Genomic DNA, 12,500 nt, shown 5'->3' with positions numbered 1-12,500 from the left:
TGGATATGCATGCTGACTTAAAGATCTGTCTCACTGAGTTGATTTATTGGAAAAAGAAAATGTCACATTGCAACAGTTAATACGGAAAGAATTATTTATGTTAAGAAACTCAAATTATATACTATTTGGGATATACAGTAGAATTACTTTAAACCGAAATTTTGGGGACCTTCTAAACCATTTCGGTTTAAAGACATTTTGGTTTAAAGCAAGTTCCCGTTTTGCGATGTTTTTCAAGGGTGGTACTATTTAATTGCTCATTTAATCGCAACACGGGTTGTTTCCCCTTAAACAAAGTTGTTGAATAAATGCCGTCTTGGTAACCATTTAATTTTTTTAATTTTTAAAAATTTTATTTTATTTTTATTTATTTTTTTTGATGTATTTAAAAAATATTTTTGGGGTTTTGTTTTTCCATTCAAAATTGTTGAAAAAGTTGAGTCTGGATACCGTGTTTTTTAACATATCTCCCCGTCTTGCTCAATTATTTTAACGTATAATAAGTACAGTGCTTTATTTTAAACATCTTTAAGTAAAATGTAAAGCTAAAATAAGATCAAAAGTTCGTGTGCGATAATTGATAATGAATGATGCGCAGCTACTCAGAGGTGAAGTGAAATGAAAATGAAAAGGCATGTCATTGCTAAGCTGTCTACTACACCCCCCTCTTTTGTTGAAAAGCCATTAGGTTCAAAGGCCTAATTACATAGAAAGCCCCCCCCCCCCCCCCCCCCCCCGCCCCTTTCACACCCTCACATACACATTTAAACAAAGTGGAAATGAAATGGCATGTCAATGGTAAGTTGTTCTACACACCCCCCCCCCCCCCCCCCCCCCCTTATTGTCGTGTTGAAAATCCAGTCAGTTCCAAAGCATCAACACAAGAGCGAGAACATCCTGATACACCCCTACCTCCCCCTCTTTCTTACTTTTTCGCCTGCCAGTCACCCGTTGTCTTCCTTTTCCAGTCTGCACGATTGTGGTGATGGCCAAGCCCAAGTGCAGTGATTGAAGTGTTTGTCTAGCCCTCAACCCCACCGATACCCTCACCCTCATCTTACAATTTCGCTCTTTGTTTAATATTGCCGGGCATTATTATGTGTGGCCACCTTCCCAAATTTTTGAAGAAAAATAGAGAGAGAAAGAGGGAAGGTGCTCTCAAGTTGTTTCGGTTTAAAGAAAGTCCTGCTTAGAAGTATTTCGGTTCATCAGAAGACTTTGTACAAAGATAATGAAGAAACGAGTACAATTTATTAAATTCTTTGCGGTTTAAGGTATTTTTCGGTTTAGCTTCTTTCGGTTTAAAGTAATTTTACTGTATATTATATTATATATATATATATTATATATATATATATATATATATATATAATGATAGAGAGAGAGAGAGAGAAGAGAGAGAAGAGGAGAGAGAGAGGAGAGAGAGAGAGAGAGAGAGGAGAGAGAGAGAGAGAGAGAGAGAGAGAGAGAGAGAGAGAGAGAGAGAGAGAGAGAGAGAGAGAGAGAGAGAGAGAGAGAGAGAGAGAGAGAGAGAGAGAGAGAGAGAGAGAGAGAGAGAGGAGAGAGAGAAGAGAGGAAAAAAGAGAGAGAGAAGAGAGAGAGAGAGAGGAGAGAGAGAGAGAGAGGAGAGAGAGGAGAGAGGAGAGAGAGAGAGAGAGAGAGAGAGAGAGAGAGAGAGAGAGAGACTTTACCTTTGGATTACTAAAGAAATTGCCTCTGTGACATCAGGGTTAGAGACTTGGAGGCGTTTCCATAATGACCACACAAAGTCTTTGTCAGCCTTTGAAGAATTCATGTTGATGATGATGATAATTTATTATTATTATTATTATTATTATTATTATTATTATTATTATTATTATTATTATTATTATTATTATTAAAAACAAAACAAACAAAAAAATAATAAGTGAAAGAAATTAACAGTTTGCAATCTGATAATTCTGATGTAAAACACTATGTAATATCTCTTTCATCCTGGCAAAATTAATACAAGACTCACGATCTGGGTCATACTTACACCTTACCCCTTTGTAATTGACTAGTACATCATTAGCCATCTACTGAGAATCCCCTCTAAGGCTTTGAGCCTTTTATATTTCATTTGGTTTCGAACCCAAAATTTTAAATAGTAATAATAATAATAATAATAATAATAATAATAATAATAATAATAATAATAATAATAATATATAATAATAATAATAATAATAATAATAATTAATAATAATAATAATAATAATAATAATAATAATAATAATAATAATAATAATAATAATAAAAAGATCAAACATTGTGTAAAACGTTAATTCAAACAATGAACACTATTACATGACATACCTGACACTGGGTTAGTTCTGCTTGCAAGGCTCTGTTTTCGGCCAGTATTCCACCAATGTCCGAGTCTAGATCCAAGACAAAAAAAAAAATTACAACATTTAAATAATTTACAATTCATATCATTTATGTGTGGTGAGCAATGATTACAAACTTAAGTTACACAATGCAATTGTCCGTATATATTACTATTATATAGATGGCAACACCAATAAAAAATAAAAAGAGAGAGAGAGAGAATAACTAATGCCTATTTCAGTCAAGCTCAACAATTTTACAACAACTTGCTTTTGATTTTTTGATAAAGCAGAATTGGGACAAAAATTGATACTTTTCAAATATCATGTTGATAAAAAAACAAAAAAAAAAAAAAAAAAAAAAAAAATTGAGCTTTATATAGCGCAATATCCACTAAATGAGCTCAAAGCACTTTACAAGGGGTCCCTGGTAAACAGCAACATTTAACATGTAGGACGGGACATGCCGCCTGTTGGGTGATTTTACAATTTTTTGGACAAAGACAACGCTGTTAACGGCCAGGTACTCATTTTACACCAGAGTACGGTGAGTGAAAGTGAGTAATGAACCTTTTCCAAGGACTCAACTATGCGCTGAGCATGAGGCTCGAACCCAGGACCTTCCGATCCGAAAGCAAGTGTCATACCACAAGACCATATAGCCACATGTTGATGCTGTTGCCACAAATTTCTGACTTGTTCATCTAAAAAATAAGAGTTTTAGCCTTCATTTCATAGAGTGCTTTAATTTTTTTAATTTTTTTAATTTGGACTATGTGATTTACTTATTCCATATATAGAGGTTTTGATCTTGTGTTATATTGCAATTTTTAAATAACCAACACCTTTTTTGTTTAAAATACTAGAAAATGGTGTGTAAAACATCTGGCGATTGAAGTAGAGGACCCTCTAAGGTAAAAACTTGTATTGATAAAGAAAACTTGAGAATTTATATAGTACAGAGCATTTTTCAAGGGGTCCCCAGCCAACAGCAACACTTATCATGTAGGATGAGACATAACTTTTGTTAGTAATCCTCCAGAGCCATTGGGCCCACGAAGCAGAATGTAATCCTGGTTTCTATATCATGAAACGAACAATAGCAATTGCATGCAACCCTTTGGATAGAATGCTAGTCTATTGCAAAGTACTTTCTGCCAGATCAAACAGACCCAGCTACCCTATCACTGTTGGGTGAACAAGAGGGGTCGGGAAAAATCTTGACTGCAATCGGGATCGCTCTTGATCCCTTTACTTGAACTTGTGAAGCAAGTGCTCTACCAATTAGCTAAAAGGACCCCCATGACGCCTGCTAGACAATATTACATTTTTTTTTCTGACAGAGACAAACAACACTGTTAACGGCCAGGTACTCATTTTAAACCTGAATACAGTCAGAGAATGTGAATAAAGAGCTTTTCCCAAGGAGTCAATCATGCACCACTCAGAGCGGGACTCAGGCCCTGGACCTTCTGGTCCGAAGGCAAGACCACATAGCCGCACGAAGAAAATAAATATTTTAAAAAAACATTGGATAACAAAATACAACTTTTAATTATTTCTGTTATTGGCAAAAGTAGAACATTTAGATTGCATCTTCATTGACAATTGCTCAAAATATTTAGATATAAAGTAAATAAAGAATGTAATGATTAATGAAATCCAAAGTAATAAATTGAACAATCTTACACTATCATATTATAAATACAATCCTTTTACAAGTATTAGGTCAATAACACCAATGATCCTAGAATGGTTCTCACCTTTCATATTTGAGAGGGGTGATGACGAAAGGCCAACATATAAAGATTCTGGAAAGCTCATTTTGTTACAAAGGGTTCACATTTCACCAAGGACAGCATCTACAAAAAAGAAAAGAGAAAGGAAAAGTACAGATAAGTTACAGATACATACGTTCCAGTATAGAGATATAGACATACATATCTATAATAACATTTCCTCTGTTTCCCGGAGCTACATATGCTTCACAAAAGATTTTTCACCAGAGACAATACCAGATTCTCGTTACCATCAATATAATCACTTAAGGCTAAGGCTAAGGGTACGTTTCAATGCAATATTTTTTGGGGGGAAAAGGACTTTTTTTCATATACAAAAATCTATAAGAATTGAAAAAGTCTTTCATTTCTATTTATGGCGGATGCTGATGAGAACCTAATTTGGAATATTATTTATAATAGGTGGAAAACCTCTCTAGCCCTAGCATCGCAATGGCAATAGAGGCGCTCCTTAAACTAAAAGACAACATAATCCCGGGCCAAATGGAACCATAATTTCAGTTTCCATCCCTTGCATTTGTTAAACAATATCCCCTCGATGTGGTCACAAACAAATTTTTGATACATTAGAGAAAAGTGGGACAGAAGTAAATTACTTTTTCCGCCTGAAAATGTGCCCCAAATTCGCAATTTGAATTATCTATCTAGAGACGTCTATATTTGAATTGTATTTTAATTTATAAATACAAGTACAAGCACCTACAGTAGGACAAGCGGAAGAGATGGACATTACTATATGTCCTCTAAATCTATTGAAACCTCACACATTTTGAAGTCTTTATTTAACCGACAGATTAAGATTGTGGATCGGAGTTAGTTTGAAGCGCTGCTTGGTCTTGATGAAAGTGAAAGTTAAGAATGGAAAAAGCAAGTTGGAACTTGATGAAAAAGTCATATAAATGCAGCGATAATCATAAGCTGTATGCTTTACCGACATTCAATAAACTGTGGGATAAGAAATCAAAACATTATCACGAAATGCAGGGATTAAAAAATAATGTCCCAATGAGACCATACTTTTTGGATAAAATTGGGTTCTCTTCATGAACAACGCCAAGTGAGCCAGTTACCAGTAAAAACAATCACGACAATTAATTTCTGTTTTCGCTAATTTTTAAATCCTTTCTAGAACATGAAAATTCTATTTATAAGATTTAAGATGAATGATGTCATTTATAAGATGTTATTTATTAGCAAAAAAATAAATTTACTAGTAAATTATCTGAAAGCTACAAGCAATTTTACGCCATCGGTTAGTTTTGTTGTTGTTACTTTCGAACTTATCCAGTAACAAGTACCTTCAGTGTACTCAATACTTTTTGAGGACTTATCTCCCTTTGTCAACCAACGCTGTGGTTATTATTATCTTGTCTTGACTCACTTCATTTCTTTTTATCATCATCATAAGTGCCCGCTCCACTCACTTTTCTGAATTATTTTTTAAATATAATATAAGAATCATTGTGGGAAATTATTTGGGAGTTCTTACAAGGGGGGGGGGGGGGGGGGGGGGGGAAGGGAGGGAGGGAGGGTCTGTGAAGCGGAAACGACGTAATAGGGGTAATGGAGGACTTGGATGATGAAAATAACAGGAAAAAATGGAATTGGGAAAGGGGCGGCAGAGAGGCGTGTATGTGGGTGCTGCATTAATTATGTAATTCAATATTATTTTGTCACATCGACATTTAGAATAAATTCAATCGAACATGAGATGGTTAGGTATACTTCATTCCACATCGCAGCGAAAAGTGGCAGCATTCCACATTTCCTGCAGGTGCATTGCTCTGATTAGTGGTTTTTAAATTCGTACACGGCTGCGACCTTTAATATAGCAATAGATATAAAATATTTATTGTATAAATCTATTCATATAGCTCACGATCCATAATAAGAGTTAATAAAAGTGATAAGATTTTTTATATCATTGTTTGATCAACAACAGGTTCCAATATATATATATATATATATATATATATATATATATATATATATATATATATATATATATATATATATTGTAATCTAATAGCAATGTGGATAAGCCCTTGTAATCGTTTATAAAACAAATGAAAGTGGCTCAAGAAAATGAAAATAACAAAATATGTTTCGATCTTTATCTTCGTGAAGAGATGACGGTTTGTTCCTAATTTTCAATATTCTTTTTTTTTTAATTCGAAACCGGTCACCCTTGCCACATGTTGGAGTCCTAAATGCTGTTTTATTTGATAATGCACTGGCTGCTCATTATTTGACCGTCTCTTTGATATAATTGTATTGTCCAACCTCACAAAATTTGTGCTGATCGACGCAACGTTGACAATCGATGTCTTGAAACAACGACCAGCATACAATGACTGATACAGCCCAACGTTCACATGTGCTCTGCTTCAATCTCAAAAGATTCAAAACCGGAATTCATTTTAATTAATTAATTTATTTATTATAAATTTTTTTTATTTTTTTTTTTTTTGTTGGAAGCAGATTGAAGTTTAGGATGTATCGTAAAAAAATGGTCTCCTTTCACACCTTTGTCGGTTCGAGTGACTTCAACTTTAAAGGGGAATGCAAATTTGTGAAAAGCTAAAGGTGTGAAAGCTACCCTTGGAATGATACAGTTTTGCCGATGGACAACAATTGAGAGTAACCAAAACGACGAAGGAACAGTATGGAAGTTATCCAGCCACAAAGCGGAAAATTGGTCTAAATATGAGACATATACTGTATTTTATAGAGTGATGATGATGACGATGATGATGATGATGATGATGATGATGATGATGATGATGATGATAATGATGATGATGATGATGATGATGAGATGACGATGATGACGATGATAATGATGATGATGAATTATGATGATGATGATGATGATGATGATGATGATGATGATGATGATGATGATGATGATGATGATGTTGATGATGATTGTGGTTGTAGGGATAACGGAACAAAAGAAGCTTTTAAAGATAATATGTCAACGCCTCTCTCTCTCTCTCTCTCTCTCTCTCTCTCTCTCTCTCTCTCTCTCTCTCTCTCTCTCTCTCTCTTTCTTTCTTTCTTTCTTTCTTTCTTTCTCTTTATATATTTGCCCCCTTGTGTCTTTTTTGCTGTTACCTTTCACTACATACATTTGTTTATACTACATGTAATTCTTTGACTATATATTTTGTGTTTGCACAAATCAGAGTTGCCATGGATTGGTAACATGTAGAAAGATTACTAATGAAAGGAAATAAAAAGTTGTAAAGTAGTTGGACATACTTTCTAGTAGTTCTTCTCGATGTTAAAGCACCAGATCATCTTATTCGAATTTTTTGTTAAATAACAAAACTATAAGAACCTACATATACTTTAGAAAAATAATTGAAAGAAAAAAAAAACAACCCAGCTGTATGGAGAATATCATTTTGCGTTGGTCTGGGAGTATTAACATGGCAGCAATAAAGTAAACAAATAGTGAGGGGAAAAAAACCAATAAAGCCACAGAAGTAAATAAATGAATTAATCAATTAATCAATTCATTAATTCATTAATAGATAAATATATAGATACCGTAGATACCCCTACCCCAAAAAAATAAAACAACCCAAAAACGTAGGTCGAGGGTTGTTCCATCACAAGGCCAGGACAACTTGTGTTAACAACTTCTACATGCACACATTTGTAGGTTTGATAAACGATTAAACATTATTGTAATTGACAACTGTTTGTGTTGATTTTAGAGTATTTCCATTACAAGAAGCAGCCCAAATAAATGATTCCATACAATTTGGGTGATCAGGCCTGCAAATAAGTATATGACGGTTAAGAGAAAAAAAAAGCCCCAAAAAAACAAAAATAAAACAACAACAACAACATAATAATAATAATAATAATAATAATAATAATAATAATAATAATAATAATAATAATAATAATAATGCTAATAATAATAATAATAATAATAATAATAATAATAATAATAATAATAATAATAATAATAATAATAATAATAATAATAATAATAATAATAATAATAATAATAATAATAATAATAATAATAATAATAATATGAAAGGAAGAGAAAAAAAATATAAGAGGAAAGTAGCCTTTAAAAAAATGGATCTCCATGGAAATCAATATGAAGAGGAGAAATTAAATGGAAGGCCTAAAGATTATATAAATTTAGAATAGATAATTCCCTTCAAATTCTGACGGCAGTAGAGGCTACATTGTATGTCCACTCTCTTTGTAAAATTGTTAGTTTAGTTGGTGATGTTTTATACTCGAGAGATTCGATATGAGCGGTTACATGGTTGTGTTTATGGTTAGTGTATGTCTAACCGAAAGAGGTTTGTGTTCGAGTTCCATTCCTCTTCCTTTATTGTCAGCATTTTAAGATGTAGAATCTTGAATCGAACACAGCAAGACAAGGACTCTTTGTAACGATAGCACTAGTACTAAGATAAAGAGGTCCTTCGAACTCATTGACACCATAAAGGTGTCAACTATGGGGGACATAGCATTGCTTAGTTTGACTGGGTAAATAAAGATGACGTCATTAAGTATGAGGTCGGTGTTGGGCATGACATCCTGGTGATGACGATATTATAGTTGACGCTGGTCGGTGTGTGTTTGTATATATATGTGTGTGCGTGTGTGTGTATATATATATATATATATATATATATATATATATATATATATATATATATATATATATATATATATATATATATATATATATATATGTGTGTGTGTGTGTGTGTGTGTTTGAACACGTGGCTTTGAGTACTTCTGATTTAATGGACTTAATGAAAGTCAGACTCGTGCTAAGGTGGTGAAGAGAATCAGCACTGTGAAGAAAACCTGAAGATGTGTGTCATGTGTGTGTGTGTGTGTGTGTGTGTGTGTATGTGTGTGTGTGTGTTGTATGTAGATGGTGGAGGTGGGGGGTAGGGTCTCCCGATGAGTCTCAAAAGTCTCTGTGAAATGATGGGAAGTGATAATACTATAATAATGATATGACGTCACACGTTCTTCTTCCAATACTCACGAAGCTCAGGGGTATTTTAAACAAAGCTGACGTCTATGCTTGTTTCAGCGCTAGACTCGTATCCAGATCAGCGTCTAGTTCTTTCATTACCGTGACTGGAGTCTAAGAAACAAATACCACTATCTGTTTTGTGATTGTGTTCTGATTCGCCAATTTTTCACATCTTTTTGGAAGGATATCTTTTTTTTATTTCGAGAGATCATCATGATTGAGCATAAGGTGATACCTTGTATTTTTTTTTTTTTGTATTTAAAAAAAAAAGAGAAAAGTTTTAATAGATAATCCTTGCCAATAATCATCGGAGGGCCAAGTGGCCGAATGGTTAAAAGCACTGCACTGTGATCCTGAAGTTACTGGTCTCATGCACTTTCGTTTTTTTCCCCTTGGGCAAGATTATTAACCCCCATTTTGCTCACTTTGTCCAATATCAGACGTTTGTTTGATGGATTATCTATATTCCATCATGGAATGCCTAGGTGACGGCATCTCATGATGTCCCGCGGACGGGTGTCATTTTTTTTTTATAACCATCATCGATGTCTGAGACTTTGTTATAGACATATAACAAAAAATATGCACATAGCGCTTTTCCAAGTTTTCACCAAAATTCATTTGTTTTATTATGCTAAATTTTCTCCCAACAGGATTTGTGGAAGCGAATTTCCATTTCATTGAATGTAAATCGGCTGTTCGTGGTCCTTTTTTTTTGTACTTGCACTATCACTGTTTTCAATGTCCACCACGTTTTGAATTGATGATTTGTGTTTATCCAACATACTCACAACATCCGCCCGTCGGATATAATGTACCAACTCACAAAACTATGTGTAACTTTGAACTTTTATAGTCAGATTGATAGAATTTAGTGAGAACTACTCATAAAAATGACTGGCTAAAAACAAAAACAAAGATCTGAGTGACGTCAATTTTGTTCCTTCTATAGCCCGATACTCACGCCTGAGTTGAATGATCATACAGAACAGTGCTAAAGAAGAAAAACTGACAATGTAACAAGCGGCTAAATTAGCCCCTTTGACATGAGTCGGCACTTACTTGAAATGAACATAAAAATGCTCCGAGTTCGAATCCTCCGCTTATTTCAAGATCGGAACAAATGCATAAATGACTAAAAGCATTGAAGGTGAGCAATCACTAGGCAACAACAAATAACTTACCTAAATCAAATGAAAAATATGATCATTTGTAAACAACTTTGGTCTAAAGAAATAAGAAGTAACGGTTTTTTAATGATTAAAAATTCAATGAACAAAAGACGCTAGGTTCTGTAATGTCCTACATCCTGTGATTTTATTTGTTTCTCTGTTGTTGGATTGCCGTATTAAAAAAAAAAATATCTAAATATAGGAAATCCACCCGTCATAGTTTTAACATGTAATAATATCATTTCTATTAATGAAGGGAGAGACCCGAAACGTCATTGTCTATAAATGTCATTAATGAAGTTTAACATTTCCTCGTGTTCATTTTCCTGATAATTTTTCTGTATTGATTCAGTGTGTGTGTGTGGGGGGGGGGGGGGGGGGGGGGGAGTTAGGTGTTTGTGCGTGTGTGTGTGTTTGTGTGTGTGTTTGTGTGTGTGTCTGTGGATCGTGTGTGACGTGGAGAGAAAAGTGATAAGGAGAGAATAGAGGAGAGCTACATTTAATAACATTCGGTGATAAACAATATGATAAAATGATTCTGGCGTTTGCAGAGCGAACCCATAATATTATAATATGTATTTCTTTCTATGACTATGACTTAGGGGTAAAGTCCATGATCCAAGACCATGTCGCATGTCATAAAAGATTTGGCATTGATGACAACAACTCCTGGATTGGAAACAAAGCCACGTAAATGTACACAATGGAAAGTAATAATAGAAGAGGAATATCTATATTATCGTTCAACGTAGACAGTCCTACCATTTAGTGTGGATGACGTCACTGCAGTCGTTTGTAAGTGACGTCATATGAGCACGGTGCTCACAATGTGATCCAGGAAATCCTTAATGGATGCCAGGCGTCTTTAAGTGGCGTCCCTCACCTCAACACACAACACCCGTGACTACTTGGGTGTCTGAGCTATGGGTCGCCATCTGGTCGAACCAGGTTGTACAAAGCAATACGACTCTTACTACTTACCTACATTAATTTGTCCTTGCAATCAAAAATAGGTAGGATCTGTCCCTGTTTAGTGCTGACCCACCCTCCATCCACCTTTCAATTTTATTATTTCTTTTGGCATCGGTATAACCCAGGTTCAATTTTTCTTATGATAATGATGAAATGAAACGACTTCAACTGATACTGATATTATGCATACGCACACACATACAAACACACAGACACGCGCGCGCACACACACACACACACATACACACACGCGCAGACACACACTTGGGCGAGCAAACAAACAAAGAAACGAACGAAATCATAACCATGGAATTCGATATTTTTACACAAACTCATGTGTTTATGTGCCAATATCATGACGTCAAACGATTAATAAAAAGGTATAACGTGTCAAAGTTATTTGAATCAGTCACCACAAGGCTGCCTCTACTAAATATGATTTAATTTGTTTTAAGCAGGCTTTTCATGGAGCCATAACTGGCCAAATTAGAAAACTGAAACCAAGAATTCAGAAGATAACTGATTGTAATAAGAAATGAGTAAGATTATTATTATTATTATTATTATTATTATTATTATTATTATTATTATTATTATTATTATTATTATTATTATTATTATTATTATTATTATTATTATTATTATTATTATTATATTATTATAACTATTATTATTATTATTATTATTATTATTATTATTGTAGTAGTAGTAGTAGTAGTAGTAGTAGTATAAGTAGTAGTAGTAGTAATAGTAGTAGTAGTAGTAGTAGTAGTAGTAGTAGTAGTAGTAGTAGTAGTAGTAGTAGTAGTTAGTAGTAGTGGTAGTAATTGTTGTAGTAGTAGTAGTAGTAGTAGTAGTAGTAGTAGTAGTAGTAGTAGTAGTAGTAGTAGGAGTAGTAATAGTAGTAGATTTATTATTATTATTATTATTATTATTATTATTATTATTATTATTATTATTGTTATTCTTATTATTATTATCATCCTCGTCATCATTATCATCATCATCATCAGTAGTAGTAGTAGTAGTAGTAGTAGTAGTAGTAGTAGTAGTAGTAGTAGTAGTAGTAGTAGTAATAGTAGTAGTAGTAGTAGTGGTAGTAGTAGTAGTAGTAGTAGTAGTAGTAGTAGTAGTAGTAGTAGTAATAGTAGTAGTAATAGTAGTAGTAGCAGCA

The 12,500-nt window shown here is 33.8% G+C and overlaps 2 protein-coding genes across 5 annotated transcripts in view; one reads left to right on the top strand and one right to left on the bottom strand.

The window, feature by feature from the left end:
• LOC144965122 (centlein-like) overlaps positions 1 to 5,449 on the bottom strand; it is a 44,092-nt gene extending 38,643 nt beyond the window's left edge. Inside the window, exons 1-4 of one of the 4 annotated variants that reach the window (XM_078900077.1) lie at positions 5,365 to 5,449; positions 4,118 to 4,216; positions 2,341 to 2,405; positions 1,692 to 1,780 (exon numbers count right to left, since the gene is read on the bottom strand). In XM_078900077.1, the coding sequence (XP_078756203.1) occupies positions 1,692 to 1,780; positions 2,341 to 2,405; positions 4,118 to 4,178 (215 nt within the window). In that variant the 5' untranslated portion in view covers positions 4,179 to 4,216; positions 5,365 to 5,449. The other 3 variants (XM_078900073.1, XM_078900074.1, XM_078900075.1) reach the window with 3 other exon arrangements.
• Positions 5,450 to 9,305: 3,856 nt separating this feature from the next.
• Positions 9,306 to 12,500, top strand: part of LOC144965121 (zinc finger protein basonuclin-2-like) — a 61,652-nt gene continuing 58,457 nt past the window's right edge. The window contains exon 1 of the mRNA XM_078900070.1: positions 9,306 to 9,410. Coding sequence (XP_078756196.1) covers positions 9,396 to 9,410 — 15 coding nt within the window. The 5' untranslated portion in view covers positions 9,306 to 9,395. The remainder of the gene's footprint in view (positions 9,411 to 12,500) is intronic.

This window comes from Berghia stephanieae, chromosome 2 (genome assembly GCF_034508935.2).
Source record: "Berghia stephanieae isolate SIO BIC M18660-M18661 chromosome 2, UCSD_Bste_1.3, whole genome shotgun sequence".
Classification (NCBI taxonomy): Eukaryota; Metazoa; Mollusca; class Gastropoda; order Nudibranchia; family Aeolidiidae; genus Berghia; species Berghia stephanieae.
The sequence above is the reverse complement of the archived record's forward strand: the minus strand, read 5'-3'. Positions and strand labels throughout refer to the sequence as shown.